Source organism: Otolemur garnettii, unplaced genomic scaffold (genome assembly GCF_000181295.1).
Source record: "Otolemur garnettii isolate 467f Iridium unplaced genomic scaffold, OtoGar3 scaffold00211, whole genome shotgun sequence".
Classification (NCBI taxonomy): Eukaryota; Metazoa; Chordata; class Mammalia; order Primates; family Galagidae; genus Otolemur; species Otolemur garnettii.
In genome coordinates this window covers 1,972,959-1,998,798 of record NW_003852606.1, presented here as the reverse complement: position 1 = coordinate 1,998,798, position 25,840 = coordinate 1,972,959, and the positions used below count along the sequence as shown (strand labels likewise).

The following is a 25,840-nucleotide window of genomic DNA, read 5'->3' as shown; positions in this document are numbered from 1 at the left end:
CACCTTCAGTTTGGGCACTTCCTGAACCCGCACATCATCAGTTATGGTCCCCACAACCACAGCTGTTTTGTTTTCCCGGCCAGGAAGTTTCATCTTCCGGATCTTGGGGGGGGGGGGGACAGAGGAGGATGCACATAAATGCCCCCAAACCAGGATAGTTGTATCCCCTAAATAGGCTAAACACACTCACATCCCTCAAACTACAACAGGCCTTATCTCAGGACTAGCTTGGGAAAATCTCCAGATTATAAAATGCAAGCACAGACTGTTCAACATATATTACCTATAAAAGGCTTTTAACATGTAAAACTCCTCTTGCATGCCTTGAAGCCTTAAAGCAGTCTCATGAAGCCACTGCGACCACTCCCACCTCCTGGCCCAGGATCCAGCAGACACTCAGATTGTTACTGCAGTGCTCTAAGTCTATCCCCTCCCTTCCAGACAGAGAAGGCCCACTGGCTCCCCAGGTCCTCCTATGCTGCCTGCACCTGCCACTTACCATCCGGGAAAGAGACAGTGGTGGCCGATTGGTGCGACTCATAAACAACCTCTTTAGCACAACCTGGTTGAAGGTAGAGTTAGTTCGTCTGGCCAGAAACCTGTACAACTGGAAAGGAAAGGAAAAGTAAGGAGAACCTGGGACAGCCCATTCCCCTTACAACTTTGTAATTGAAGGGCAAACACGGTTTGGGGACTACAAGGTTTATCACTTTCTCCCCATCCCAAGGAACTCAAGGGAGAGTATTTGTGGGCCAAGTCTTTCCTGGTCAAGGACTACAAAGCCCGCTCCCCATTTGTATATAGCCTAGAAGCTAAAAACACTGGCACTCTGGAACAGACCAGACGTGGAAGCCTGCCCTGCAGGCCCCTAAGAAAAGACTGGTACCAACACTGAATGGAGAATCTGAGTCACAGATCTGGGGTGATCCTATCTAAACACCTGAAGCCCCAAACTCACCTTGACCAACAGCCTTAGGTAAATGTCCTGGCTCTTAGGCTCCTTGCGACGAACCTTTCGGTCCTTGTTGTGGCGAATATCGACTCCCTGCAAGGATGAAAGGGTAACCACAGATGCAATTTTGAATCAGGCCAATTACCCCACAAATGGTCACAATTACTACTTATCTCCAAGACTGAGCTGGGCCCCAAACTCTTGACACACCAGCTCTAATCCCAGATCCACCACTGGGAGACCTTGGACCACGAATGATCCATCCATGGAAAGGGGGGATACATGCAAAGTATTTCTGCACATGGCACACAGTACCCTCAAACACTTTAATGAAGTAGCTGTATTAAATAATGCCAACAAATATTTATAAGCGAACAATACAGACAGTTTGTTATCTCCACTTTAACGTTGAGAAGCCCATGATTCTCACCCTCATTTTCTAAGTAACTTAAGTTTTTTAGATTGTGTAGTATTAACAGCTGAGCACTTTCTACTATTTCTTTCTAAGCTCACAAACCTCTAAGAGAAGATTACTACTTCCTTCGTGAAATCATAAACACAAGTGGGTCGAGATCTGATACTCACAGGCCCGCCTGGCTCTAAAACCCCGAGTATTTAACTCTAGATCATGCCCCCAAGAATCCAACTTTCCAGACTAAGAAGTGACAGGTCTGAGCGCCGGCAGCAAAGGCAAGTTGTCAAGAATGGCTGCGGAGCCAACCATCTGGGGACGAATCCTGGCTCAACCACTTCCTTTGTGACCCCCCAATCATATCACTCAGCCTCCCAGATGATTATAACATTACAGGAAGAACCAGAGGCTAACTCGGACCCATCCCTGGTCTCTGGGCTCCCAGAGTAGCCCCCCACTTCGGGAGCTGACTCCTTCGGACATTCACGGAACCCTTGTCTCCTTCCGGCATGGTCCCAGCTCGAGACCACGGCGGATGGTGGCGGATGGCCAGAACCCGAAAGCCATAAAGCTAGCTCACCATGATGGCGACACCCTCTCAGCCAGGTCCGGAAAGAGAGAAAGAAGTTGAAATGGGCGGGGAAAACCTACAGAGCTGGTCGCTGTGGTGACGTCACATGAGCGCGACACGGCGCTCTACCACTAGGGGGGGGGGCTTCTCTGTGATGAATTGGAGGACTGGCTAGATAGGCGAAAGCAAAATAAGGCGGAGAAACCACCAAAGAGGAAGAAGCGCAAAGAGGGAAGGGCCAGTACGTCAGGGGCCTCTCTGGCCCTATCCAGTACCTATTCTCTATAGCTTTCCGGAAGAAAGGGATTTGGGAGCGACAGAGATGCGTGGAGCTAGGAGGACTCGTCGCGGGGTGACGCTCTGCCCGACCCCGACAGTCTCTCGGTGGCTGCTGGAGGACCCGGCTGGCCGAGTATTGGAGGTGAGGAGGCGGAGCTGGCCGCGCTAGTCCGGGCCTGGGAATACTTTTGACCCCACATGAGCGTTTCCTTATCAGGTTCACCTCTGCCTTATCTCGCGCTTCACTTTCTAGGCGCAGCCCAGGCTTCGGAAGTCCTTCTTGAGGTCTAGCCCGAGACCATCTTGCTGCAGTTCATTTTATAGCACCCTGTGTTTCCACCTTTTTGGTTCATTTTTTTTCTCCTATACCCAGATGACTCCTCCTTGGCCCCTCCTCAGCCTCCTTCATCGGTGGGCTGCCTTTTCCAGCCAGAGAGTTTCAACTGGCCCAGCAGTTTTGGTGTGAGGGATGTGCATGGTATTGTAGCTCAGAGAAGGCACACTAAAGCCCTCCTGGGGAGATGGAGTAGAGGGGAGAATGGATAAACAGCTCCTGAAAGAGAAGGGAAGACAGACCTAGAGGGAGAGAGACGTTTATGAGAGGAGGAAGAATGGAGACCCAGTGGATAGGGGAAATGGAGGCCCAGGGGGTGGGAAGGAGCTTTAGAAAGAGGTGAGGGATAGAGACCCGAGTAGAAGCAGAGACATAGAGAGATAGTAAGATATAGCCTTGCAAGGCTGCAACCATATTCAAATCCTGCTATTTAACTATGCTGTGACCTTGGGCCTTTTCTTATCCACAAAAGGGGGGTGATAATAATAGGTCTGGCAGCCAGGCTGGTGGCTCATGCCTGTAATCCTAGGACTTTGGGAGGCTATAGCAGGAGGATTGCTTGAACCAGGGGTATGAGACCAGCCTGAGCAAATCCAGACCCCGTTTCTACTAAAATTAGAAAAATTAGCCTGGCATGCTGGTGTGAGCCTGTAGTCCCAGCTACTCTAGAGGCTGAGGCAGAAGGATTGCTTGAGCACAAGAGTTTGAGGTTGCTGTGAGCTAGGCTGAGGCCATGGCACTCTAGCTGGGTGACAAAATAAGACTGTCTTAAAAAAAAAAATATGCCTGGCATGTAGGGTGTTTTCCAGGATTATGTAAGTTAATAAAAATGCTTGGGTCAGTGTTTTGCACATAATAAGTACTTGATAAAAATTAGCCCTCACTCTTGTTAATAGCGCTTAATGGAGGCCAGTTGCAGTGGCTCACACCTGTAATCCTAACACTCCGGGCAGCTGAGGTAGGTAGATTGCTTGAGCTCAGGAGTTCCAGACCAGCAGGAGCAAGAGGGAGACTGTGTCTGTACTAAAAATAGAAAAATTAGCCAGGTGTGATGGCTTACACCTGTAGTCCCAGCTACTCAGGAGACTGAGGCCAGAGGATTGCTTCAGCCTAGGAGTTTGAGGTTGCTGTGAGCTATGATGCCATGGTACTTTAACCCGGGCAACAGTGTGACTGTCTCAGGAAAAAAAAAACCCAAACAAACAAAAACAAGCACTTATTGGGTGCAACCAGATGGACTGGATGGGGCAGTGAAGTAGCTCTCTTGTCTTTTTCTTTCTCAGGGAAGTCATTGCCTCTTGATCCTCAGGCACATTAAGCCTGTCAGGATCTCCTGCAGTTGGCTTTCAATACTCCTATGTATTTACCTCTCCTTCACAGAGACGAAGGCCAGGCCTAGACAGCAAGGCCTAACTCCTTGCCTGTGCCACCCTCCTATGGCATAAGATCCAGGGGCTACAATCCTGCTGATGTAGCAGAGCAAAGAGCCAACAAATGAATGGAAACCTTGAAGGAGAGGAACAGCAGGACTAGGTAAGTGTCCATTTGAAAGCCAAGATCATGAGACTGTGGGAATACCTTTTATCTGAGGCATTCTATCTGTGATCTCAGATCTTGTCTCTCTATTTTGCAGACAGGGTAGCTGAGGTAAAGAATTCAGGGGCTTCCCAGGGGTCATAGTCTTTCTAGCCTAGAGGTCCCCTTCTTTTCCACCTCCTCCTTCCCATTCCCTCATCTCTGATTTCGTTTCTGTGTTTGAGTCTTAGCCTTTTTGGTGAGTGTCTCTGCCTTTTTTCTTCCAGGGTCCCAAGCTCAGGTGGTGTGTCCCCATTTTTCCCTGCATCATTCTTTGGCACATATTATCTGATGCTGTTGCTACTTGGGTTGTATGCAAGTTATGCTGTTTGGCAATAAGTGAACTTTTCCCCACATTTGTCTCTAGTGACTCCTTCTCTCTCTGCAATTCTGTTTCTAGGTTTCCTTATATATCTTTTTTTTTTTTTTTTGAGACAGAGTCTCACTTTGTCACCCTAGACAATAGAGTGCTGTGGAGTTATAGCTCCATAGCAACTCAAACTCTTGACCTCCAGCAATCCTCTTGCCTCATCCTCCCAAGTAGCTGGGACTACAGGCACCCACCACAACACCAGGCTATTTTTTAAACACTGGGGTCTTGCTCTTGCGTAGCGTAGTCTTGAACTCCTGAGCTCAGGCAATCCGCCTGCCTCAGCCTCCCAAAGTGCTGATTACAGGCATGAGCCACTGCAGCCAGCCTTCCTAGATCTTTACCTTACTTTCTTTTCTTTTCTTTTTTTTTTTTTTTTGAGACAGTCTCACTGTGTTGCCCTCGGTAGAATGCTGTGGCATCATGGCTCACAGCAACCTCAAACTCTTGGGCTTATGCAATTCTCTTGCCTCAGATTCCCAAGTAGGTGGGACTATAGGCACCCGACACTTGCCGGCTAATTTTTTTTTTGTAGTTGTTGTTGTTTGGCAGGCCAGGGCAGGGTTCGAACCCAGTGTATGTGGCTGGCGTTCTAGCTGCTGAGCTACAGGTGCCAAGCCATTTACCTTACTTTATTTAAATTTCACTGTGTCTTTGCCTCTGTGTATCTGTCAACATCTTCACTTTCTCTTTGTCTCAGTTCCTCTCAACCTCTGGGCTTCCAACATTTTCTCCCTCCCTTACGTTTAACCTAGAGGTCTCTCTCTTTGTGTCTCAGACTTGTCATGTGATGGGGTCATTCACTGGGCAGATGTTTATCTCATGCTGTCTCCACTCTGGTTTGAGCTTGTGAATTAATGAGTCTCTCCTTCCTTATTTTCATTACAGAAGTGTCTTTCTCCATCTGTCTCTATGTCTGTCATTTTCTGGGTTTTCTGTGTCTTTACCTTGCACATTTTCAATCCCACTATTTTGGTCTTTTTGACTGTATATCTTCTTTTCTTTGTGTCTTTCTGATTCTGTAACTGCCTGAAAAATAAGCACTTCTTTTTTTCTCCCCTGACCCCAACTCTCTTATTTAATCTGTACCTTTAGTACCCTTGCATGTCTCTGGGCCTTTGTGGTAGGATCTCTGCCTCTGCAGTTAAGGACCTCCTCCCCCACACCTCTTTTCTTTTTTGAACACAATGGATGGGTCGGAACCACATGCCCTCAACAAAGATGGTGGAAATAACGCTGCCTTCGGGGTTGCGATGCCTCCTCTGCTGCGTGTCTGCCCTAACCTACGATGGCGCCCAGTGTCACTGAGTGCGATGCCCCGCCCAGTTGCCGGCTCTTTCGCTGCAGGCCCCTGCGCCAAGCTCGCGATTTGGCTGGCCCAACCCCCTTGTGCTCTTATTGGTGTGACTCAGGCCGATCGCACGGCCATTGGCTGAGTGGATGCACACCCTCCCCCCACCCCTGGGTGTAATGGGGGCGGTTGGTGCGGACTTGAGGGGCTTCCTGGAGGAGGACCTGGCGTGTGAGGCGGGTGCGGGGGTCGGTACAGGGACCAGAGTCGGAAGACTAAGGGACCGAGAGGAGCAGAGACGCAGACCTGGGACTGGGGTACCACGGGTGGGAGATGGAAATGGAAAACGAGAACTGGGATTGAGGGATCGAGGGATGGAATTCCAGGCCTGGGACTGGGTTCTGGAAATAGAGTGGCAATGGAGGCTCGGGACCGAGGGACCCAGGCACAAAGACTCAGGCGTTTGGATTGGGGACCAATGGATGGAGACCCAGGCTCAGACCTCGGATACCCAGGGACAAACCCAGGCCCAGGACTGGAGGACATATAGGGCTCGGTGCTTGAGTCTGATTTGAGGGAGCCAGTGCAAGTCAGGGGGTGGAGCAGACACCCTGGGCTTGCAGGAGCTGCCCAGGACAGGGGGCAGAGGTAATTCTGGAAGGCGAGTCCACAGATGGGGGTGTGTTTGGGCTGTTCTGGGCCTGGGGAAGGTAAGGGGCAGGAGTTGGTAGTTAGCTGGGCGGGGCAGTGAGGAACAAAGGTGAGCAGAAAGGAGGAGGCAGAAGCTGGGCAGAGGGCAGGGGAGAGCCTTTGGGGAAGGGACCTCAGTCCCAGCTCCCACCCCCTCCCTGGAGAGCAGGCGGCCAGACACCCAGGTCAGTGCTCAGGGACCAGCTCTTGGCCCCTATCCGTTGCAGGTGCTTGCATGTAGCTCCTCTCTGACCCCTTAGTCCCTCTGTGTCACATCCGTTTTCTCTAGCTGTCTGCATTCCTACTTCCTGCCTCTCCTCCCTGCTCTTCTTCTGTTAAGTTTCTCTCTGGGGTGAGAAACTCTTATTCTCAAGTATCTTCTTATCCCAGCTGTTTGTCTTCTCCCAGTGTTTCTCTGGCTGTCAGACCTTCCCCTCTTTTGTTTGTGTGTAACCTGTTCACTACACCTGGAGGTGATTCCATATGTGGTGTCTCAGTGGTTGCATATCTATCTCTGCTTAGGTCTCCATCATCCAGTCCTCCTCCTGTGCCTTAATTTTCTCCAAAGAAAATTTACCACACTGTATATTTTACTCCTTTATCTTGTTTTTCTGTTTTCTGATTCGAATATAAACCCCATGAAGGCAGGGATTGTTGTCTGTTTTGTTCCCTGCTGTGTTTGCAGGGCCACTAGCATTACAATTGCACATAGAGGGAAGTAAATACTTATTTGGAGAATAAATGAACATTTAGATTCCTGGGTCTCTGGGCCCTTCAGGATGTTGGCCTTCCTGCCCAGCTCATCTCTGCCCTGCATCCTCAGGCTCTCCCCACACTTGTCTGGGCCTGTCTGTCTTTGGTGTTGCTGTCTCACCTGCCACCTCCCCCTCATTGTCTCCTCTCCACAGGCCCTTCCCCTCCTACACTCACCATGGGGGTCCTGAACTCTGACCCCTGCCCTCCTACCTTCCCACAGAGGCCGGACCAGGAGCTGACTGGGAGCTGGGGCCACAGGCCTAGGAGCACCCTGGACAAGGCTGAGGCCATGGCCCCGCCACCACCGCCATTGTCTGCCATCACTCCGCTCCTACATGGCGAGTTTGGCTCCTACCCAGCCCGTGGCCCACGCTTCGCCCTCACTCTCACATCACAGGCCCTGCACATACAGCGGCTGCGTCCAAAACCTGAAGCCCGGCCTCGTGGTGGCCTGGTCCCACTGGCTGAGGTCTCAGGCTGCTGCACCCTGCGAAGCCGCAGCCCCTCAGACTCAGCAGCCTACTTCTGCATCTACACCTACCCTCGGGGCCGGCGTGGGGGCCGGCGCAGAGCCACCCGCACCTTCCAGGCAGATGGGGCAGCCACTTATGAAGAGAATCGAGCTGAGGCCCAGCGCTGGGCCATTGCCCTCACATGTCTGCTCCGAGGACTGCCGCTGCCTGGGGATGGGGGTGAGGTTCTGGGCAACTGTTCTGTCCTAGAGCCACCTTGCTATCTCTGCATAACTCCCTCTATGGACATATCTGTCTCTATTTTCCTGTGTGTCTGTCTGTGTGATATGTTTCTCTGGGTCTATGAAAGAGTGATACATACACAGGGATGGGCTACAGAAGGAACAAAAACACAGTCAGAGAAAATGATTCATATCTGCTGCTCTGGCTAGATTTCTGTCTCTGTCCCCTACCCCTTTCTGTGAGTCTTGACTACAGGTGAGTCAGCTCCCAGGCTGGTGAGAGCAGCAAGCTGAGACATGATCAAGCACCCACCCAGAGAGATAGGTACAACAGAGGTCTCCTAGGGCATCTCAGGAACCACAAGGGGGCTCTAATCCAGCCTGTAGAAGGTCAGAGAAGGCTTTCAGATAGAGCCTTCTGCCTCCAGGGTCCTCAGTTGGCTCTAGGGAGACCTCTTTGGTACTCCAAGGACCTGCTGGCTTCCTAGGGCCCCCTAACAGACAGATGGTAACAGTGAGGGAACCTCCCACCCCAAAGTAACCTGACCATGGCTAACAGGTGTTTGGGTGAGGAAAGTGGGAGCCACAGCTTCTGTGCCTTCGTCCCACACATAGGTCCAGAGGGCATTTGGTTTCACACCCAAGCTCTGCCTTTGTCTTAGCACCTGGGCGGCGGCGGGTTGGGGGGGGGGCTGTATACCTGGGTCTGGCCAGCCAGGTGAGGGCAAGGAGAGGGAAAGTCCCAGTATACTCCAGATACCAGCCCTCCACCAATTCCATTAGGGGCTGTTTGAAGGGACTGTTTCCAAGGTGAGGGGCTAGGTTTCTGGCCTATGTAGACTGTACCCTCTCTCTGCAGAGATCACTCCTGAGCTTCTGCCGAGGCCACCTCGATTGCTCCTGCTGGTCAATCCGGCTGGGGGGCGGGGCCTGGCCTGGCAGTGGTGTAGGAACCACGTGCTGCCCATGATTTCTGAAGCTGGACTATCTTTCAACCTCATACAGACAGGTAAGGGCCGTGTCAGGATGGGAGGTAAGGGGCTGGGGTTAGGACTCCTGAGTCCCAGGAGAGCAGAGTGGTGGGTGGGACAGCATGCTTAACTGCCTGGTTTCCCATATTAGAACGACAGAACCACGCCCGGGAGCTGGTCCAGGGACTGTGCCTGAGTGAGTGGGATGGCATTGTCACGGTCTCAGGAGATGGGCTGCTCTATGAGGTACAGCAGGAGAACCCTAGCTGTGAGCTCTGGGGGGACTGTCTAGCCTGGGACCAGGACCCAGGTAGCTGGTCTCTCCCAACTCTAGGTGCTGAACGGGCTCCTAGATCGCCCCGACTGGGAAGAGGCTGTGAAGATGCCTGTTGGTATTCTCCCTTGTGGCTCAGGCAATGCGCTGGCCGGAGCAGTGAACCAGCGTGGGGGGTAAGTTGGATGCTCTTGCTGGAGAGGCTGAGGATACTACAAGGGAGGGGTGAACCCTTCTGGAGTAACAGAGACCTCCTATCTCTCTCCCTCAGCCAAAGCCACTGTCAGTCAAGTAAGCCAGTTTGGCTGTGGGATGCCCCCACAGCTCCTGGGCATTTTTAGCTGGCTTATGTCCAGCTGTATCCCTAGAGCAGTGTTTTTCAACCTTTTTTGTGTCACGGCACACTTGAACCTACAGTTAAACTTTCGTGGCACACTTAATTTATGTTAATCAAAAAAAAGTAAAAGGTGGCTCAGCACGTATGGTTCAAGTGACTAAGGCGCCAGCCACATACACCTAAGGTGGCGGGTTCGAATCCAGCCCGGGCCCGACAAACAGCAATGACGGCTGCAACCAAAAAATAGCCGGGCGTTGTGGCAGGCACCTGTGGTCCCAGGTACTTGGGAGGCTGAGGCATGAGACTCGCTTGAGCCCAGGAGTTGGAGGTTGCTGTGAGCTGTGATGCCAAGGCACTCTACCCAGGGTGACAGCTTGAGGCTCTGTCTCAAAAAAAAAAGTAAAAGGAATATACTTACTGTGCTTTGAACTTCTTTCAAAAATAATTTACTTAATGATCTTCATAACAATTTTCACAGCACACCAGTTGAAAACCACTGCCCTAGAATCTAGAACTGAGCCTAGTACACAGAAAGCACTCAGTGCTTATGGAATGAACGAACTATCAGGGAGGCTGGGCGCAGTGGCTCACACCTGTAATCCTAGCACTTTAGGAGGCCAAGGCAGGTGGATTGCCCGAACTCACAGGTTTGAGACCAGCCTGAGCCAGAGTGGGACCTCATCTCTAAAAATAGCCAGGTGTTGTGGTGGGCACCTGTAGTCCCAGCTACTCAGGAGGCTGAGGCAAGAGAATCGCTTGAGCCTAAGAGTTTGAGGTTTCTGTGAGCTACGATGTCATGGAACTCTACTGAGGGCCACATAGTGAGGCTCCATCTCAAAAAAAAAAAGAACTGACAGGGAGTCTAGCCCAGTAAAAAGAGTCTACCTGGAGGGGACCAGACAGCTGTGGTAGGCTCAGGGCCCAGGCCTCCCTGGTCTCTGCCTGTTTCTCCCCTGCCTATGTCTTTCTCCTGCCCTGTGTTCTGCTCTCACCAAATCCCATCTGCTCTTTTCCACGGTGTCCATCCTTTTCTGGCTGTGAAGGTTTGAGCCAGCCCTGGGTCTCGACTTGCTGCTCAATTGCTCACTGCTGCTCTGCCGGGGTGGTGGCCACCCACTGGACCTGCTCTCCGTGACACTGGCCTCAGGCTCCCGCTGTTTCTCCTTCCTGTCTGTGGCCTGGGGCTTCGTATCTGATGTGGATATCCAAAGCGAGCGCTTCAGGGCCCTAGGTAGTGCCCGTTTCACACTGGGCACAGTGCTGGGCCTTGCCACCCTGCATACCTACCGTGGACGCCTCTCCTATCTCCCTGCCACTGGGGAGCCTGCCTCACCCACCTCCACCCATGGCCTGCCCCGAGCCAAGTCAGAGCTGACCCTGGCCCCAGACTCAGCCCCACCTGTGGCCCACTCACCCCTGCATCGCTCAGTTTCTGACCTGCCCCTGCCCCTGCCTCAGCCTGCCCTAGCTTCCCCTGACTCTCCTGAACCCCTGCCCATCCTGTCCCTCAATGGTGGGGGCCCAGAGCTAGCTGGGGACTGGGGTGGGGCTGGGGATGCTCCACTGTCCCCAGATCCTCTGCTGTCCTCACCCAAGGCAGCTCTACTCTCACCTATTAACAAAGATCCTCCAGAAACCCCCCCATCTTCTGGCCTCCCGCCTCCCAACCCTGATGCCCCAGTAGCAGTCTCTACCTGGGGCCCACCCGACCACTTGCTGCCTCCACTGGGCACTCCGCTGCCCCAAAACTGGGTGACCCTGGAAGGAGACTTTGTGCTCATGCTGGCCATATCCCCTAGCCACCTGGGCGCAGACCTAGTAGCGGCTCCCCACGCACGTTTTGACGATGGCCTGGTGCATCTGTGTTGGGTGCGAAGTGGCATCTCACGGGCCACATTACTGCGCCTTTTCCTGGCCATGGAGCGTGGTAGCCACTTCACCATGGGCTGTCCGCAGCTGGGCTACGCTGCAGCCCGTGCCTTCCGCCTCGAGCCGCTCACCCCTCGCGGTGTGCTTACAGTGGACGGGGAGCAGGTGGAGTATGGGCCACTGCAGGCGCAGATGCATCCTGGCCTCGGTACACTGCTCACTGGGCCTCCTGGTTGTCTTGAGCGGGAGCCCTGAACCTAATCAAACTTGGGGCCCGCCAGAGGCGGGCCTACATTCCAGGAGAGCAGAGCCTGCGCTGGGGGCTTAGGCCAGGCTGCCAAATTTGGGATAGTGGTTCCCTTGTGCAAGGGCTCTCGCCCTATCTCAGGATTGCACCCGCCCTCAGGTTACTGGATGTGATGCTGGAGGGTGGTCTGAATTTCATGGGTTGGTGTCATCAAGGTTAGATGTAAATGGCCTCATCCCAAGAGTAGTGCCTGACTAGGAGGGTGGGGCCTGGCGTTCAAAGATTTGGCCGCCCTTAGTGGGTGGAGTTAATTCAGACCCTAGCAACCAGATGGATAGAAGCCCGGGCGGCTGAGGGCGGAGCCTATCTTACGTGTTGCCCATTGACGGTGCCTGGAATGTACGAGCCTAAGGGTAGGCCTTAGTTAACTGGCCAGTCAGGGCCCGGGTCTCGGCCTGTCCACTCCCGTGCCTCCACTTAACTGGCCGATCAGCCCAGAAAGGGCAGGTTCCCTGGGGCCGGCGTTCGGATTTGCACTAATGTTCCTCCTCCGCGAGTGAGGGTTAGAAAATTCACATCCCCTGTTCTGTCTCACGTGCGTCCTCAATTCCCAATCTAAAAAGCAATTGAAAAGGTCTATGCAATAAAGACAGTCGCTTCATTCCTCCCAGACCTTCTACGCTTTCTCCACACGACGGCAGCTCCTGCCTTCTATGGAAGCAGCTCAGATCTGCCCTCGGGCTATAGCCAGTAAGACCTGCTGGCGTTGAACTGGGGCCAGGGAGCTGCCGCCGCCTCCACAACAACTGGCTCTGGGGTTCTCAAGATTTATTCAGGGTCGTTAACGTGTTAACGGAGGCGTGGGAGGATGGGCTCCCCCACGTGCCGGGGGCACACAGATACCCTCCCCACCCCCACGAGGGAGGGGGGGAGGCTTGCTTTTTCTTAAAAATATAAATGTATTTTATCTGCATCACGTCCCTGGGGCACAGGGCAGAGGGAACAGGGTTAGGGAACTAGTCAGAGAGGTGGAGAAGACTTCCACCAGATAGGGGTGGGGGTCACCCTCACAGGGCCCCGTGCTGGGCCTGGTAGCGCGACAGCACAGCGCGGTAGTGGGACAGCTCCTGGCGCACAGCTACCACCTCTTGCCGCAGCAGGGCGTTCTCCTTCTCCAGGAAGGCCGCCCGCACGGATATCTGGTTCTCCTTGAGCCGCCGGGCATCGCGGGACCTCTTGGCTGCTTCATTGTTCTTGTACCGCCGGCTCCAATACTTTTCGTCCTAGGGGTGGAGAAATGAAAGGGACCCAGGCCTCAGCAAGAGTGAAAGGGAACAGTAGTTTCTAACAGACCCTCAGGGCTGATTCTTGCCCAGCGGGGGGCCTAAAGGATAATGGTCTCTGCTGGTATGAGTACCCAAGGTCTCCCCTGCAGGGCCCTTGAAACAGCTAAGGCATGAGATAAACCCTACTCCCAGCAACTGGGCTTCAAGTCTTCAAGCAGACCCAGGCCCTCTGCATTTGACAAAAGGCCTGCAATTAGCTCCTGGTTGCCAAGGATGCTTGTTTCCTGGTAACAAGGCCTTCACAGTCTGAGAGCTTCTCCCAGTGAAAAGCACTGCCCTATGCATCATTACCTTTCCAGATCCTAGTTGTTAAGGAAAGCTTAGGTCCTCTAAGTGATGGGGTTTGATGTCCCATAAAATCTTCCCAGAGTTGGGACCCTTTTGACCTGGTTGCCAAGGCAACCTCATCCTTCCTCAGCAAACAAAAGTGAAGTCTAAGTGGTCCTAATAACTATGGCCAGTCTCTGACCTGCTTGGTCTTGAACTGAGGCCAGAAAAGTGCCTCCTCCCTAACAGAACCTGGTTGAAAGAAGAGTTATCTCTTAGCAAAGAGGACTGTCCCAAAACCTTACTAGAGGATTATACCTATGTTCCTCCAATCCTGGAATTTGGTTATTCCTTAGTAAAAAGGACCACCCAGCTCACAGTGACACTCCCTTCTCCCACATTTAATTCAAGTCTAGTACCTGTTCGTTAGGGCAAATCCAGTCCCTAGTAACAGGGCCCTATAGCAGAGGAAACCACTGATCTAGATTTTGCTTACAGGCCAGTCCTAGCGGCTTCAAGTTCTTATGTCTTGCACAAGGGCACAGCAAAGTCTTGCAAAAGAAGCTGAGGGATAGCTTGCTGGGGAAGACTCCGGCAATGGCAAAATCAGAATGCTACAAAGATGCAGTGATTGCCCAAAACGTCTCAGGTCAGAATGTGGCACTGACTGCTAATGGTGAATGAAGCCTTCTGCCAGTGAGAAGTCCAGGCCCAGGAAACAAGGCCCAGCAAGGCTGGCAAAGTGTGCATCCTAGGCAGATACAAACACTAGACAGATGAACCAAGTCCGAGTTCAAAGGCCCAGGCACAGCCGGGCTGGCTGCTAAAGAGAGATGGTCCACAGTCTGATATGGAGCCTAAGGCCTTCCCCATTTGAAGTTCTGGGTCCAAGTCATAAGAGAAGCTCTGAGCCTGCACAACCATAGTCAGGCTGGTTAAGTCTGTATCCCAAATAATCCTGGCTTCATAAATCTCAGACCCAAACCCCTTCCCCCATGGCCAATGAGGACTAATCCTTGGCTGGGTCAGGAGAGGCTGAGAGCTAATCCTAGTGAGAAGCCCAGACCTGACTGTGAATAAAGGCCATTACTAGCTGTGGAACCTGCCTCTGACCAAGCCAGTGTCCCACATCTGGTGGTGCTCACCTTCTGCTCCTCTGGCACCTGGATTTTCCTTGCCTTCTTCATGATTGGCTGGGGCTTAAGTTCCTCCTCTGAGAAGCGATGTCTACGAGGGTCAAAGGTCTCATGGCCAGGAATGCTTGACAGGGCAAGATCTGCTGGATCGGGTTCAAAGGTCATCAGCACCTCCACCGTGTCTGGGTCCACAGGACTGGGTGTGTCCCGAGAGGTTAAGCCTTGAGGAAACAAATATGTAAGCTGAGTATTTATTTTGGGAAGAGGGCTCCCAGAACGTACCCTCTGCCCAGGTATTATATTTGCCCATGGATGGTCCTTGTAGAACCTAGCATAAAGACTACAAGGGATTAACCTCCCCCAAAATGAAGGTTCCCTAAGCCATAAAGATGCTTAGACATCATGGAGGCAACTCTACATTTACAAACAGGAAAACTGAGACCCGGTCATAACAGACTTTCTCTACACAACACATAAATCAGACCTGAGGCTGTCCAAAGAAAAGAATCTACCGCATTGAAAGAATTAGACTCTAAGAGTACTGGATTTGAAGGGTTAGGGAAGAGAAGCGGAAAGGGCTCGGAGGTTCCATAAGACTGGTTCCGAAGGAGGCGCCTGTGCCTTTAAGCGAGAGCTAGCAGGGGCCAGCTGAGGACACAGGTTCAGGGCTGAGTCACGTGCCGACGCCTGCTTTCCTTGCCCCCTTCCGCCCTCCCCCTCCTCCCCACGGGCGCCCTCACGTTCCCCAGGCCCCGCCCCCTCGCGCGTGACGGCGCGTGCGCGAAGCACAGGAGAAGGACGGGAGGACTCACGTGGCGCGGGAATGTGCCGACGGGAAGGGGTGGGCCCTGGTTCTGCCCTGAAGCCGCAAGAAGGGCAGGTGGGCCTGGAATCCCAGACCTGTTAGTCCATCCCTGGAAACCCCAATGTGCTCCAAGGGGAAGACCTTTACTCCTGTTTCTTCCGGTGTCTTAGCTCCAACCTCTCAACCTCCAAAGGATCCCGACCCCCTGCTCTCTGGTTGAGCTTCGGCTCCTAAAGGTCTAGCCACGAGGATGCCACGATCTGGGATCTCAGGGCCCTCCTTTCCCAGGAATGTAAGAATCGTGGCCCTCGCCCTAACTGCAGGCCCTAGCATCAAGATCCTGGGACTTGGGGCAGTATCACCGAACACTGGAGCTGCCAGTACAGTCCCCTACGTCCTGGGTAAACAGAAGTCTGTGACCAATCCTCGACTTAGCCCCTGTAAAGGGCCTAGCAATTCTTGTGCTATCCCATTTCCACCGATTCTGGCCCCAGATTCTAGAGCCCGGTCCACTCAGTAAATAACTCCCTTTTTTCTAGTTTGCAGTCCCGGCTCCACTAGTATCCGGACCCTTTCTTTGTTCCCGCGTTCCACAGAAAAATCCACACAATTTATATTCATTGGGCAGACTTCCTAGAATTTGGGGGTCCAAGTCTCTCTATGGATCCAGGGCACCAAGTCCCTGATCCATTAGAGGACACAAGACTACAAGGTCCCTCCCAAGACATCGGTCAAGGAGACTGGGAATAAGGCCAGCAGCCAGCGTCCCACGGTCCCAGACCCTAGCATCGCACAGCCCCGCCCCCTTGGCACTAAGCCCCGCCCCTTCACCGCACCTGCGCGGTGGCCGCTGGCGGCCCCTAGGGCAGCCCGGGCGGGGGCGTGCCCAGGCGAGGAGCGGGGGGAAGCTGAGTCGCAGGAGCCTGGCCCTGGGGAAGGTGCGGGCGTACGCGCGGGCGAGGGCTCCGGCGACGGGCCACCGGGAGGCGGTGGGCTGGGCGGGAGCCCATGCTCCAGGAGGAAGGCGTCCAGGTCCATGTACTCCACGTCGCCGAACGGCAGCGTGCGCTCCCACAGCAGCGGCGCCAACAGGCCCGGGCCAGGCACAGTCCCTGGACGCCCCCGTGGGGACCCGCCGCCCACCACTGCCCCAGCTGGAGCATCTGTCGGGCCTACGGTCTCCAGGCTCGGCCCCGGGACTGTGGCTGCTGGCAGAGCCGCCTTGCGCTCCTTTTCCTTCAGGAGACCTGCGGTCCAGGAAAGAGGGGGTCGGGTAGAGGAGATAGAGACGGAGAAGAGACCCCGAGTCGGAGTCACGGGAGAAAGGGGCATAGAGACCCATATGGCGGAGATCCAGAGAAAGAGGAAACAGGGGCCAGGGGTCGGAGGGAAGAGACCCCAGAGAGAGAAAGGGACCCAGAAGGAAAGAACAGAAACGGGGGCGCCAGAGACAGGTAGACAGAAACTCAGAGAAGAGGGCAGATTCACAGAGATGGGAACAGAGGCCCGGGAAGGTATAGAAACACAGACAGCGACCCAGAGAAACAGGAATGGAAGTTCAGAACCAGGAGACAGGGTAGGTGGAGGGTTGGGTAGGTGAGAGAAAAAAATGACAGCTCTTTAACTCCTCTGTAATTACCACACACCCCGCCCCCTGCGCAGTGCATCCCTTTCTCCTCACCACCTAACTGTAAGGGGCTCTTCCTGGGGCACATTCCTTAACCCTAGACTCCACGTGACTCATGAGGTCCCGCCCAAGCCCAAGTCACCACGGTGAGCATCTGACACACCCCCTCCCTTCTCTCTGGACCCCAGGGGTCCACACTCTCAGACCAAAGGGAAGAGGGGACTAGGGCCTAGACTCCCGTAGCCTCAGGAAGGAGGACGCTGGGGACCAGAGTTTCTGGGTCCTCGGGATGGACGGGCTTGCGAGCTGGCACTTTGGCTTGAGAGGTGGCCCAACGCTTTCTGGATGCTCAGGAATCTGAGGGCCTAAACACCTCAGTAACTGAGTAGCTAAAGGTTGGGAAGGTGGACGCTCCCCCCCTCAACACTTGAATCTCTAAGGAAGTGGATGCCTGTATTGGGTGAAGTGAGGGCTAGAACTCACAGCTGGCTGGCTCTTTGGGCTTGCTGGTCCCCTGCAGAAGGCTTCGCAGCCCAAGCAGCGCTCCCCCGCCAGGAGGGGCCCCGGTCGGGCCGCCCAGCAGCAGGGGGGCCGGGGTCCTGTCGCTCACAGGCCGCGCCATCGCCGGGCACTTGCCCCCAGACTCACGGGCTCATGGAGAAGCGAAGGGCTGGCCTGCCGGTCACCGGCGCACTCCAGTGATTTGGGCGAGTGTCTACCCAGGGACGGGCGAGCGTAGCTTGCAAGCCTCCAGTATCCAGAACGCTGCAAATCCTAAGAGTGACGGGGATTTGCGGCCCCCGGTGCAGAAACGTGCAACTCACAAGGGTCCCAGGAGATCATGCAGTCTGGGCGAGTGGGTGACCAAATCAAGCGGCCGGCTCTTTGCAACCGAGGATGCAAGGGGACACAAGGCGCTTCCTCTACAAGGTGGGCGAGCCTGCTTGGCTCTTGCAAAATCTGCAGCTCTCGAAAGACGCTTTGCAATCTGCACCAAGAGGTGTGTGCGGAGGGGAGGAGGAAGGGGCAGGAGGAGCCTTGAGGCGTGGCCAAAGCAAACTTATTTCGCGGAAAAAAAAATCCAAACCAAAACACCGGACGCCACAGCTCGCGCCCCTCCTCCCAACCCCAGCCCGTGCCCGCGCTGCCCCGCCCGTTTGGTGGGGCATGCACCCCAGCCGCGTGCCTCCCTCCGGCTGCAAGCACGGGCCAATCGTGTCTTGACTCCTTGAGAAGCTCAGCCAATGAAGCCGCTGGATTCGCCAAAGCCCGGGAGGGCTCTAGCGTCGCTCAGCGCGTGAAGTTGCTTTGCCTTTTGGAGGGAGGCGGGACACTGACCTACATAGGCCCAATGGGAGGCGGTGCTGGGGGCGGGACCGTGACCCAGATTGGCCCAATGAGGCAGGCGGCAGGGGGAAGCACATGGCTCTGCGCGTGCTGCCTGATTGCGGAGGGGGGAGGGGATTGGGATGAGCGGTGCGGCTTAAAGGAGCCGCTGTCCAAATGATTGTTTTGGGAAGCAGGAAGCAAAAAAATCGTAGATGATGGAAACAGAAAGAGGGAGATTAGTTGTTTAAAAAACACCGATGTTTTTTAATACTCAAGTGTGTCCCCACCGCGCCTAGAATCAGACCACTGAGAAACATAAGTATCGTGTCCCTTTAATAGCTTTGTTTTTGGGGGTGACTGCCCGCCCCTTGCAGGGAGGCTTGAGAGGGGAGGGCGCAATCCTCGATGGGGTCTCTCAGCGACCATGGGGGGCACCATCCACTGTAAGACAGAGGACACGAGTAAGGGGAGTTAGTACAGAATGGACCATGCAAAAAGCATGCGTGGGCGTGGGCTGAGCTGCGACAGGGTGCTTGTTAAGGGGATTCCCGAAAGTACCAGGTTGGGAAGCTGGAGGAAATAGTCAGATCCTGAACCATTCAGAGGCAACGGAGAGTGGAATGGGGTTGCTGGGCTATACCATCTTTAGAAGCCAGTTGGCTCATTGGGCTGAACCACAGAGAAGCAATAGGGGAGAGAAACGGATTGTAGGTTCTCAGTAAGGGGAGGTCGGCTGTGGTCAGTCCATGGAACAGCACAGGGTTGTACCACAGGGAAACGAGGGTATCCAGACTGTACCATTCTGAAGGACAGAACTAAACTAGTAGAAATTGTACCACTAGGAAACTAGCATGTTCCGGTTATATACCAAGTTACAAAGCAGTGAAGAGGAAAGACAAATCATGGACGAGCAAAGGTCTTTGGCACAGATGTGGACTGCACCACGTTGAGATGTAAGGAGGAGGGAGAAGAAGGGAGTTAAGAGCTCTATAGACAATATAGAAAGCGGGGTGGGTCTGTATTATATTGACACACCATGGGGACACACAGAAACAAGTTAGACCAAGACGTGAAGGGTGTGGAGACTGGACCATACCATGCAGGCGGTAGTTAGGGCCTCGGCAGCGCCTTTCGGGGTGCCGGGGGTCCCTGTTGCCCCTCAGTGCCCTGTGGGCCAAGGGCTGCAGGGGCCGACCGTTGCCGCTGAGGCTCTGGAAGATCTGGGACGGAGGATTCTGGCTCAGGAGTCTTAGGGAGTGCATCTGCGGAGGAAAGAGGGTGGGAAACTCGGAGTGAATAATGAATGGTCCTGGTGACGTCACGCAGATAATCCCGCCTTTGGGGGCGGGTGGGCGGGGCCTGTTTCAGCCACACCCCACTCCAAGGGTTGCCTGTCCCTCTTGCCTCCCTCCCTGTTCCTAGTCAATGAGAAGAGGGTAGGCAAGGCAAGAGAATACACTGGCCAGAGAGGGAACGAAGTACTCAGGCCTGGAGGAGGGGAGTGCGGACAGGTGGTCACCTGGAGGGAGGTGATATTAAGGGGCCGGTCAATGAGGATCCAAGTGACAGTCTCTGAGCAGGGCGGGGTGCTGAGAGAACCCTGATAGGTGATGAAGCCGAAGGATTCGGGGAATAGGAGCTCCAGGCTCAGGTCTTGAAGAAAGTAGGCATCATCTGTGGGATTATCAGGCCAGAGTAAAGAGGGGTGTCCCTCTTGAAGTCCCCTCATGTGTTCCCCTCCCCCAGCACACTAGGAACTTACTCTTGTACGAGATTCGGGTGATAGTGTCACGGTTAAGGAGGCGACTGAGGAATGGGTTTGAGCTACCAGCCACCTGTGTGAAGGTGCGAAGTGAAGAGGCAAGAGCTTTCAATCCCCTCCTCCCCCAGGACCCAGGAGTCTGGGCCACCCAGCCTCCCAGCCCCTCTCTTCCTTCAGATCCTGAATCTCAGGCCCCAGGCTCCTCTCTCCCTCAGAATCTTGCCTCTGCTCACATTGACAAAGAGGCTGAGAATGGCCAGACCATTGGGGCCCCGGGAAGCGGCACTGAGATTCCCATAGAGTTCCTGGTTGAAGTGAATGAGCTGCACCTGGGGGGAAGCACAGAGAGTGGGAGTCCTACAGCAGGAGAGGAGAGAATGACTAGTTTTAGGGGCCAAGGCAGGTTGAGGATTAGTTCTTAGGGTGAGAGGTCAGTTCTGTGGTGGAGAATGGTGAGGTATCAAGAAGAGAGTGAGGTAGGAGGAACTGGGGTGACTCAAGGTAGAGGCCACCACCTCAGCAGAGAATCCCTGGTGGTTGATCTGGTGTTCAGAGCCAGCTCCATCTCGAGTTCCAAACAGCAGCCGCAGTTCACTGAGCCGGTGGCTATAAAGGAGGGGACCGCCAGATACATTGACCACAGGCCGGGGCGCAGGCAGGAAGGAGACATGGCGGCCAGTGTTGTACAGGGTTCCCCGCAGCTGTGGAAGAGACATGAGCTGTCAAGGGGACACAGAGTAAAGATCTTTCCCTTTCATTTCCTGCTCCTACGTTTTTTGTTTTTTTTTTTGAGACAGAGCCTCAAGCTGTCCCCCTGGGTAGAGTGCCATGGCTTCACTGCTCACAGCAACCTCCAACTACTGGGCTCAAGCGAGTCTCCTGCCTTAGCCTCCCAAGTAGCTGGGACCACAGACGCCCGCCACAACGCCCGGCTATTTTTTGGTTGCAGCCATTATTGTTGTTTGGCAGGCCGGGCTGGATTCGAACCCGCCACCTTAGGTGTATGTGGATGGCGCCGTAGCTGCTTGAGCCACAGGCGCTGAGCCTGCTTCTACATTTTCTGAGTGCCAATAGTCATTTACTCATTTAGCACAGTTCGAGCACCATTTTCCAGGCTCTGTGCTGGTCCATTTAGGTGCCCAAGATTGGGGGAATCCATTTAATTAACAAATACCAACTGAGCTGCTACTATGTCCCATAGATGGCAAAATAAAGCAATAAACATGTAGACAAAAATCCTGGGACTCATGAAGCTTATGTTCTTATGGGGGAAAGACAGTAAATAGGGAATCACATAAGAAACTACTTAATTGGGCGGTCCCTGTGGCTCAGTGGGTAAAGCTCTGGCCCCATATACTGAGGGTGGCAGGTTCAAAGCCAGTCCCAGCCAAACTGCAACAAAAAATAGCTGGGCATTGTGGTGGGTGCCTGTGGTCCCAGCTACTCAGGAGGCTGAGGCAAGAGAATCGCCTAAGCCCAGGAGTTGGAGGTTGCTGTGAGCTGTGTGACACGATAAAGTGATAACCTGTCTCTACGAAAAACAAAACAAAACAAAACAAAAAACTGCTTAATTAATTACATCCTGCATTCATGCTGGGAGGAACTGGGAGCTCTGAGAAAGTGTAATAAGGAACTCAGCTTAGATGGGGGTGGTCAGGAAAAGCTTCTCTAAGGAGATGACATTTGAATGGAGACTTGAAGAATAAGCAGGGGTTAGTTGCAAAAGAACTGGGAGAAGGGTATTCCAGGAAGAAGGAAAAGCAAATGCAAAAGCAAGTGCAAAAAGCAGAGTCCAGTGAAGAAAGGAGAGAATGGTAATGGGGGCTAGATGGTGTAGGGTCTTGTTTTGAATTTTTATTTAAATAAGCAATAAATAAATACCACATTTGACAGAGTGTCAAACACATAGTAAGAGCTATTATTACTTAATCTAATAGAAGTGTTTGGAGCAGGAAAGTGATTTGCTCTGGCGTGCATTTTAAACATCTCTATAGCTGTGGGGTGGAGAATTGATTGCAGGAAGCAGAGAAGCAGATTAGCAAGGAGGCAATGTCACCAGTCCAGGTGGGAGATGATGGTGGCATGGATGAGAGTGGGGACAGTGGAAAGGGTAAGAAGTGAAAGGATCTGAATAACATTTAGCAGTAAGGAAATGGCGGTGAAGGAGGGGATGGGACTAGGAATGGCTTTGAGGCTTTTGGCTGAAGGGTGCTGCCAGCTCTTTAAGAAATAATATTGCAAAGTGAGTCCCAGCATGCTGCTGGGACCACACTGTCGGGTTTAATTCCCAGCACTGGCATGCTAGCTACGTGATCTGGCAAGTGACTTAACTTCTCTGTGCTTTGGTTTCTACATCCACAAAATAAGGACAATAATAGTACCTAGTCTATAGAGTTGTTAGGAGGATTAGAGGGCTTATCAGGTTTTTAAAACTGCATGGGAGATGGGAATACTAGGGAGCCATGTTTGGGAAGGAAAGAACAGGTAATCCATTTTAGAATGTAATGAGCCTTCTCTCCACCCAATAGGTATCCCCCTCCTTTCTTGTGGCTGACCTCCCACCCCAACACCCCATGCCCTGACCCCACTAGTATCCACCCCCAGTGGACTCAGCAGCTCCTCCCTTCAGGCCCCTTACCTTCTCTCCTCCAGTGCTGAGTCTTAGTGGGGGCAGAAAGGGGTCATAAAGGACCCGTTTCAGCTCCACATCCACAGGGCTCTGGCGCTTCCCCACGGCACACAGACTCCAGGCTGCATTCACCAGGCCCCAGAAGGGAGGTCCTGAGGACAGGGGTGAGTCAGAAATAAGGATTGGATCCCAAAGCTGGGATCTGTTGAGTTGGGCTGGGATCTTGGGAGGAGGATCTGGAGACCTGGATTCCAAGGTCTACAAGGTGAGGGGGCTGGGATCTAGAATCCTGAGTCCTAGAATAATCTTAGAATAGTTTTCCTAAGACCTACATCTCCAAGCCTCTTTGATCCAACCACCCATCTTAAGTCATTGTGCAAAGAACTACAACTCCCAGCAGGCCTCAGGTCTGCTACACTACCCATCTACTGCCTGCCAGCTCCAGCACCCCATGGGATTTGTAGTTCTTCCAGTCTCCCTTGTCCCACAGCTGGATAATGAATGTATTGGGGGGAGGAATTGCAAGGGAGGGCTGGACAAGGTGGGGGACCGGGCCACCAAGGCTCTGGTTCCCAGCAGGAGCCAGGACCTGCCTCTCTCTGCACATACACACACCACATAATCTCCACCCCCACACTGTCTTTCCTTCCACTCACTCCCACTCACTACTTGAAATGCGCATGTATAATGTCCCATGGTGAGCCCCTGGGGTTGAGAGGCTGTCCCGACTTCTGAGGGAGGGAGGAGGGGGTTGGGACTTTTGGTCCTGGGAGGAGGAGGGGGCTGGGGATCCAGACTCCTGGGTCTGAAGGGGGTGCCTGAGGGCAGGACTGCTGGGTCTCCGCCTTGGCTGCACCTGGCACGAAGTTTCCCTGGAGATTATCCTTGTAGCTCCACCAGTCCTCCGGGTCAGGTGCTGGTCCGATGTGAGCTGGGAAGACAGCAGCCTGAATCCTTCTCCTTGGCACCCCACCCTCACCCCCTCCCTCAGGGGCTCCTTCCCGAAAACCCAGGTCTTACCTGCCGCCCCCAGTGCGGCCCAGAGTACCAGCGCTCGAGGGGCGGTCAGACCAGCTGCAGCCCCCATCCCTAAGAGGCCTCCGAGGGACCCCTTCCCAAAGCCCTGTGCCCCTTCCTCAGCTCTTCTGCCCCCTGGTCCTGGGAACTTGTCCCTCCAGGACTTCTAGCCTTCCTCTACTCCCCGCAGGGAGTCCCAGTTCTCCAAATGCGAAGGCAGCGGGGCCTGAGACCCCCTCCAAGCCCACTCCTCTCCCCTCTCCCTTCTCTCCGTGCCTTTCCCTTTTCCTCGCCTCCTTTCCTGGAACCCTCCAGCCTCCCTCTACCTCCTGATCTTCCTACTCCCTGCCTTCTGCTTCCCCTAAGACTACCTCTTGGTTTCTAACCCACACTCCCCTCTTCGTTCTCTTTTCACTAAGATCTCCCAAGCCACCTAACTCCGGGTCTCCATCCCGCATCTCTCTCCTCCTCCTCCTTCTCGCCCTTCCCAGCTCCTGCCTCTTGGTTCTCCCCTCTCTCCTTCTTCACCTCCTCCCGCCCTCCCACTCTGTCGGTCTCCAGCTTCGCGCTCTCTCCACCTCCTCCTTTCCTGCCTCCTCTCTCAGTTTCTCTGTCTCTCCCTTCTCTCTGGTCCCTTCCTCCCTCTTCCCCCTCCCTCTTCTTTCTCTTGGTGTTTAATTTTGTTGTGTTGTAGGGGGCGGGAGGGAGGGGATCTCGCAGCAGCGCAAACTCCTCGGCCTGGTGGTGGGAGTGCGCTAGGGCGGATGGCTGGTCCCCAGCTTCTAGCGGCGCCGGGGCCGCGCTGGGCGGGGGTGGCCCGGACACCTGGGGCCGGGAAGTGGGTGTTCCCGTCCTCCGCAGAAGGGAGGGGGGGCACTTAAGGTGGAGCCAGGAGAGTCTTCGGTAGTCTCTGTGTTTAGGGCGGCTGGCCTCGGAGGATCTGGGCTTCCCCCGCTCGCGAGGACCCAGGTTGGAGCCGATAGAGCGCCTGCAGCCCCAGCCCAGAACCCCACTCTGTCCTCTGCCAGGAGCTGCCTTAACTGGGCGGGGAGGCGGGGGATCCCCGGGGAGACTGGGGTGCAGTGCGGACCGATGACCGGGAGGGGGAGGCAGAGACCTGGCGAGGTAGACAGAGAAGCTGGGAGCGGGACTCGGGAGAACTGAGGCGAGAGCCAGAGGTGAGGATCGACATCTGCGGAGGTTGGGGAAGGGAAGGGAAGGCCTGAGATAGATGAGAGAGACATGGCGGAGGGACACAGCAGGTTAGAAATGCGAGAGCAAGATGCCAGGCAGGAGGGTGGGGAAGAGAGAGTGAATGAATGATACAGGTAAAGATAGAGAATGAGATACAGAGACATACAGCCGGATAGATACAAAGACGCGTACTTGGAGGCAGAGAGAATCAGGGAGAGACCTACCAGTCCAAAGGGGAGGTGGTGGTGAGAAAGACATCCAAATACAGAGAGAGACATAGAAAGAGACACCCATACAGCAATACAGGCAGAGAGAAATAGAGACATAAACACACATAGAGTTAGAGAGACAGGAATCCATCTATAAATAGAGACACTCATGCAGAGAAAGACAGTTCAACAGAAAGGAACAGATGGACAGAGATAGAGACCGGGAGAGAGGGAAAGAAGCCCAGAAACAGACCAACCAACATAATGGGAGAGACCAGAAAGCAATCAGAAAGAGACGCATTCAGAGATAGAGAGTTAGAATGGACAATCAAAGACTAGAGATGGAAAAGACAGAGACATCTAGAGGGAATCAGAAATGGAGAGAGACACAGAGCATACAGAAAGGTATGTATTAGTTGTCAGTTGCATAACAAATTACTCTAAACTTAGTGGCTTAAAACAAACAAACAAAAAGTGTATTGTCCTAAGTGTCCAAGGGTTAGGAATTTAGGAGTGGCCTAAATGGGTGGCTCTGATCTCTCAGGAGAGTACAGTGAAATTGTTGGGCCAGAGCTGTAGTCATCCAAAGCCTTCTAAGACTTTATCTCCAGAAGTCACACTTTTTTTTTTAATGCCGTTCATTAGAAGTGAGCCCAAAGTCTAACTCATGCTCAGAATGAAAGATATTAGGCTCCCTCACTTGAAGGGAGGAATATCAGAGAATTTGGGGACTTATTTTAAAATCACTACAGGTGCCTGTAGTCCCAGCTACTCAGGAGGCTGAGTTTGCTCCTGCTCAGAGGATTGCTCAAGGCCAAGAGTTTGAGATTGCTGTGAGCTATGATGATATAACACTCTACCCAGGGTGACAGAGTGTCTCAAAAAAAAAAAAAAAAA

The 25,840-nt window shown here is 53.7% G+C and overlaps 4 protein-coding genes across 9 annotated transcripts in view; 1 reads left to right on the top strand and 3 right to left on the bottom strand.

Annotated features, from left to right (window-relative positions):
- The window catches only part of RPL18 (ribosomal protein L18), a 3,803-nt gene extending 1,790 nt beyond the window's left edge, over nt 1-2,013 (bottom strand). The window contains exons 1-4 of the mRNA XM_003801522.3: nt 1,945-2,013; nt 959-1,045; nt 500-607; nt 4-102 (exon numbers count right to left, since the gene is read on the bottom strand). Coding sequence (XP_003801570.1) covers nt 4-102; nt 500-607; nt 959-1,045; nt 1,945-1,947 — 297 coding nt within the window. The 5' untranslated portion in view covers nt 1,948-2,013. The remainder of the gene's footprint in view (nt 1-3; nt 103-499; nt 608-958; nt 1,046-1,944) is intronic.
- Nucleotides 2,014-2,213: 200 nt separating this feature from the next.
- Nucleotides 2,214-12,292, top strand: SPHK2 (sphingosine kinase 2). Of its 5 annotated transcripts, XM_023507865.1 has the most exons (7): nt 2,214-2,356; nt 3,929-4,081; nt 7,451-7,922; nt 8,784-8,933; nt 9,047-9,141; nt 9,230-9,345; nt 10,550-12,292. In XM_023507865.1, the coding sequence occupies exons 3-7, from the start codon at nt 7,520-7,522 to the stop codon at nt 11,628-11,630; spliced, it is 1,845 nt and encodes a 614-aa protein (XP_023363633.1). In that variant the 5' UTR covers nt 2,214-2,356; nt 3,929-4,081; nt 7,451-7,519; the 3' UTR covers nt 11,631-12,292. The 5 variants fall into 5 exon arrangements, with proteins under 5 accessions (XP_023363633.1, XP_023363632.1, XP_003801569.1 ...); XM_023507864.1 differs by lacking the exons at nt 2,214-2,356; nt 3,929-4,081 and adding an exon at nt 5,979-6,101; XM_003801521.3 differs by lacking the exons at nt 2,214-2,356; nt 3,929-4,081 and adding an exon at nt 6,367-6,659.
- Nucleotides 12,293-12,433: 141 nt separating this feature from the next.
- On the bottom strand, nt 12,434-18,138 carry DBP (D-box binding PAR bZIP transcription factor). 2 transcript variants are annotated; one of them, XM_003801520.3, is made up of 4 exons: nt 17,287-18,138; nt 16,013-16,423; nt 14,381-14,592; nt 12,434-12,905 (listed from the first exon to the last, which is right to left on the bottom strand). In XM_003801520.3, the coding sequence occupies exons 1-4, from the start codon at nt 17,423-17,425 to the stop codon at nt 12,690-12,692; spliced, it is 978 nt and encodes a 325-aa protein (XP_003801568.1). In that variant the 5' UTR covers nt 17,426-18,138; the 3' UTR covers nt 12,434-12,689. The 2 variants fall into 2 exon arrangements, with proteins under 2 accessions (XP_003801568.1, XP_012667987.1); XM_012812533.2 differs by having other exon boundaries at nt 16,127-16,423.
- Nucleotides 18,139-18,443: 305 nt separating this feature from the next.
- CA11 (carbonic anhydrase 11) lies at nt 18,444-24,303 on the bottom strand. Its single transcript, XM_003801519.3, has 9 exons — nt 23,544-24,303; nt 23,380-23,454; nt 22,533-22,675; nt 20,410-20,595; nt 20,128-20,223; nt 19,895-19,967; nt 19,652-19,806; nt 19,229-19,394; nt 18,444-18,573 (listed from the first exon to the last, which is right to left on the bottom strand). Exons 1-9 carry the CDS (start codon nt 23,608-23,610, stop codon nt 18,548-18,550), a joined length of 987 nt encoding a protein of 328 aa, XP_003801567.1. The 5' UTR covers nt 23,611-24,303; the 3' UTR covers nt 18,444-18,547.
- Nucleotides 24,304-25,840: the final 1,537 nt, after the last annotated feature.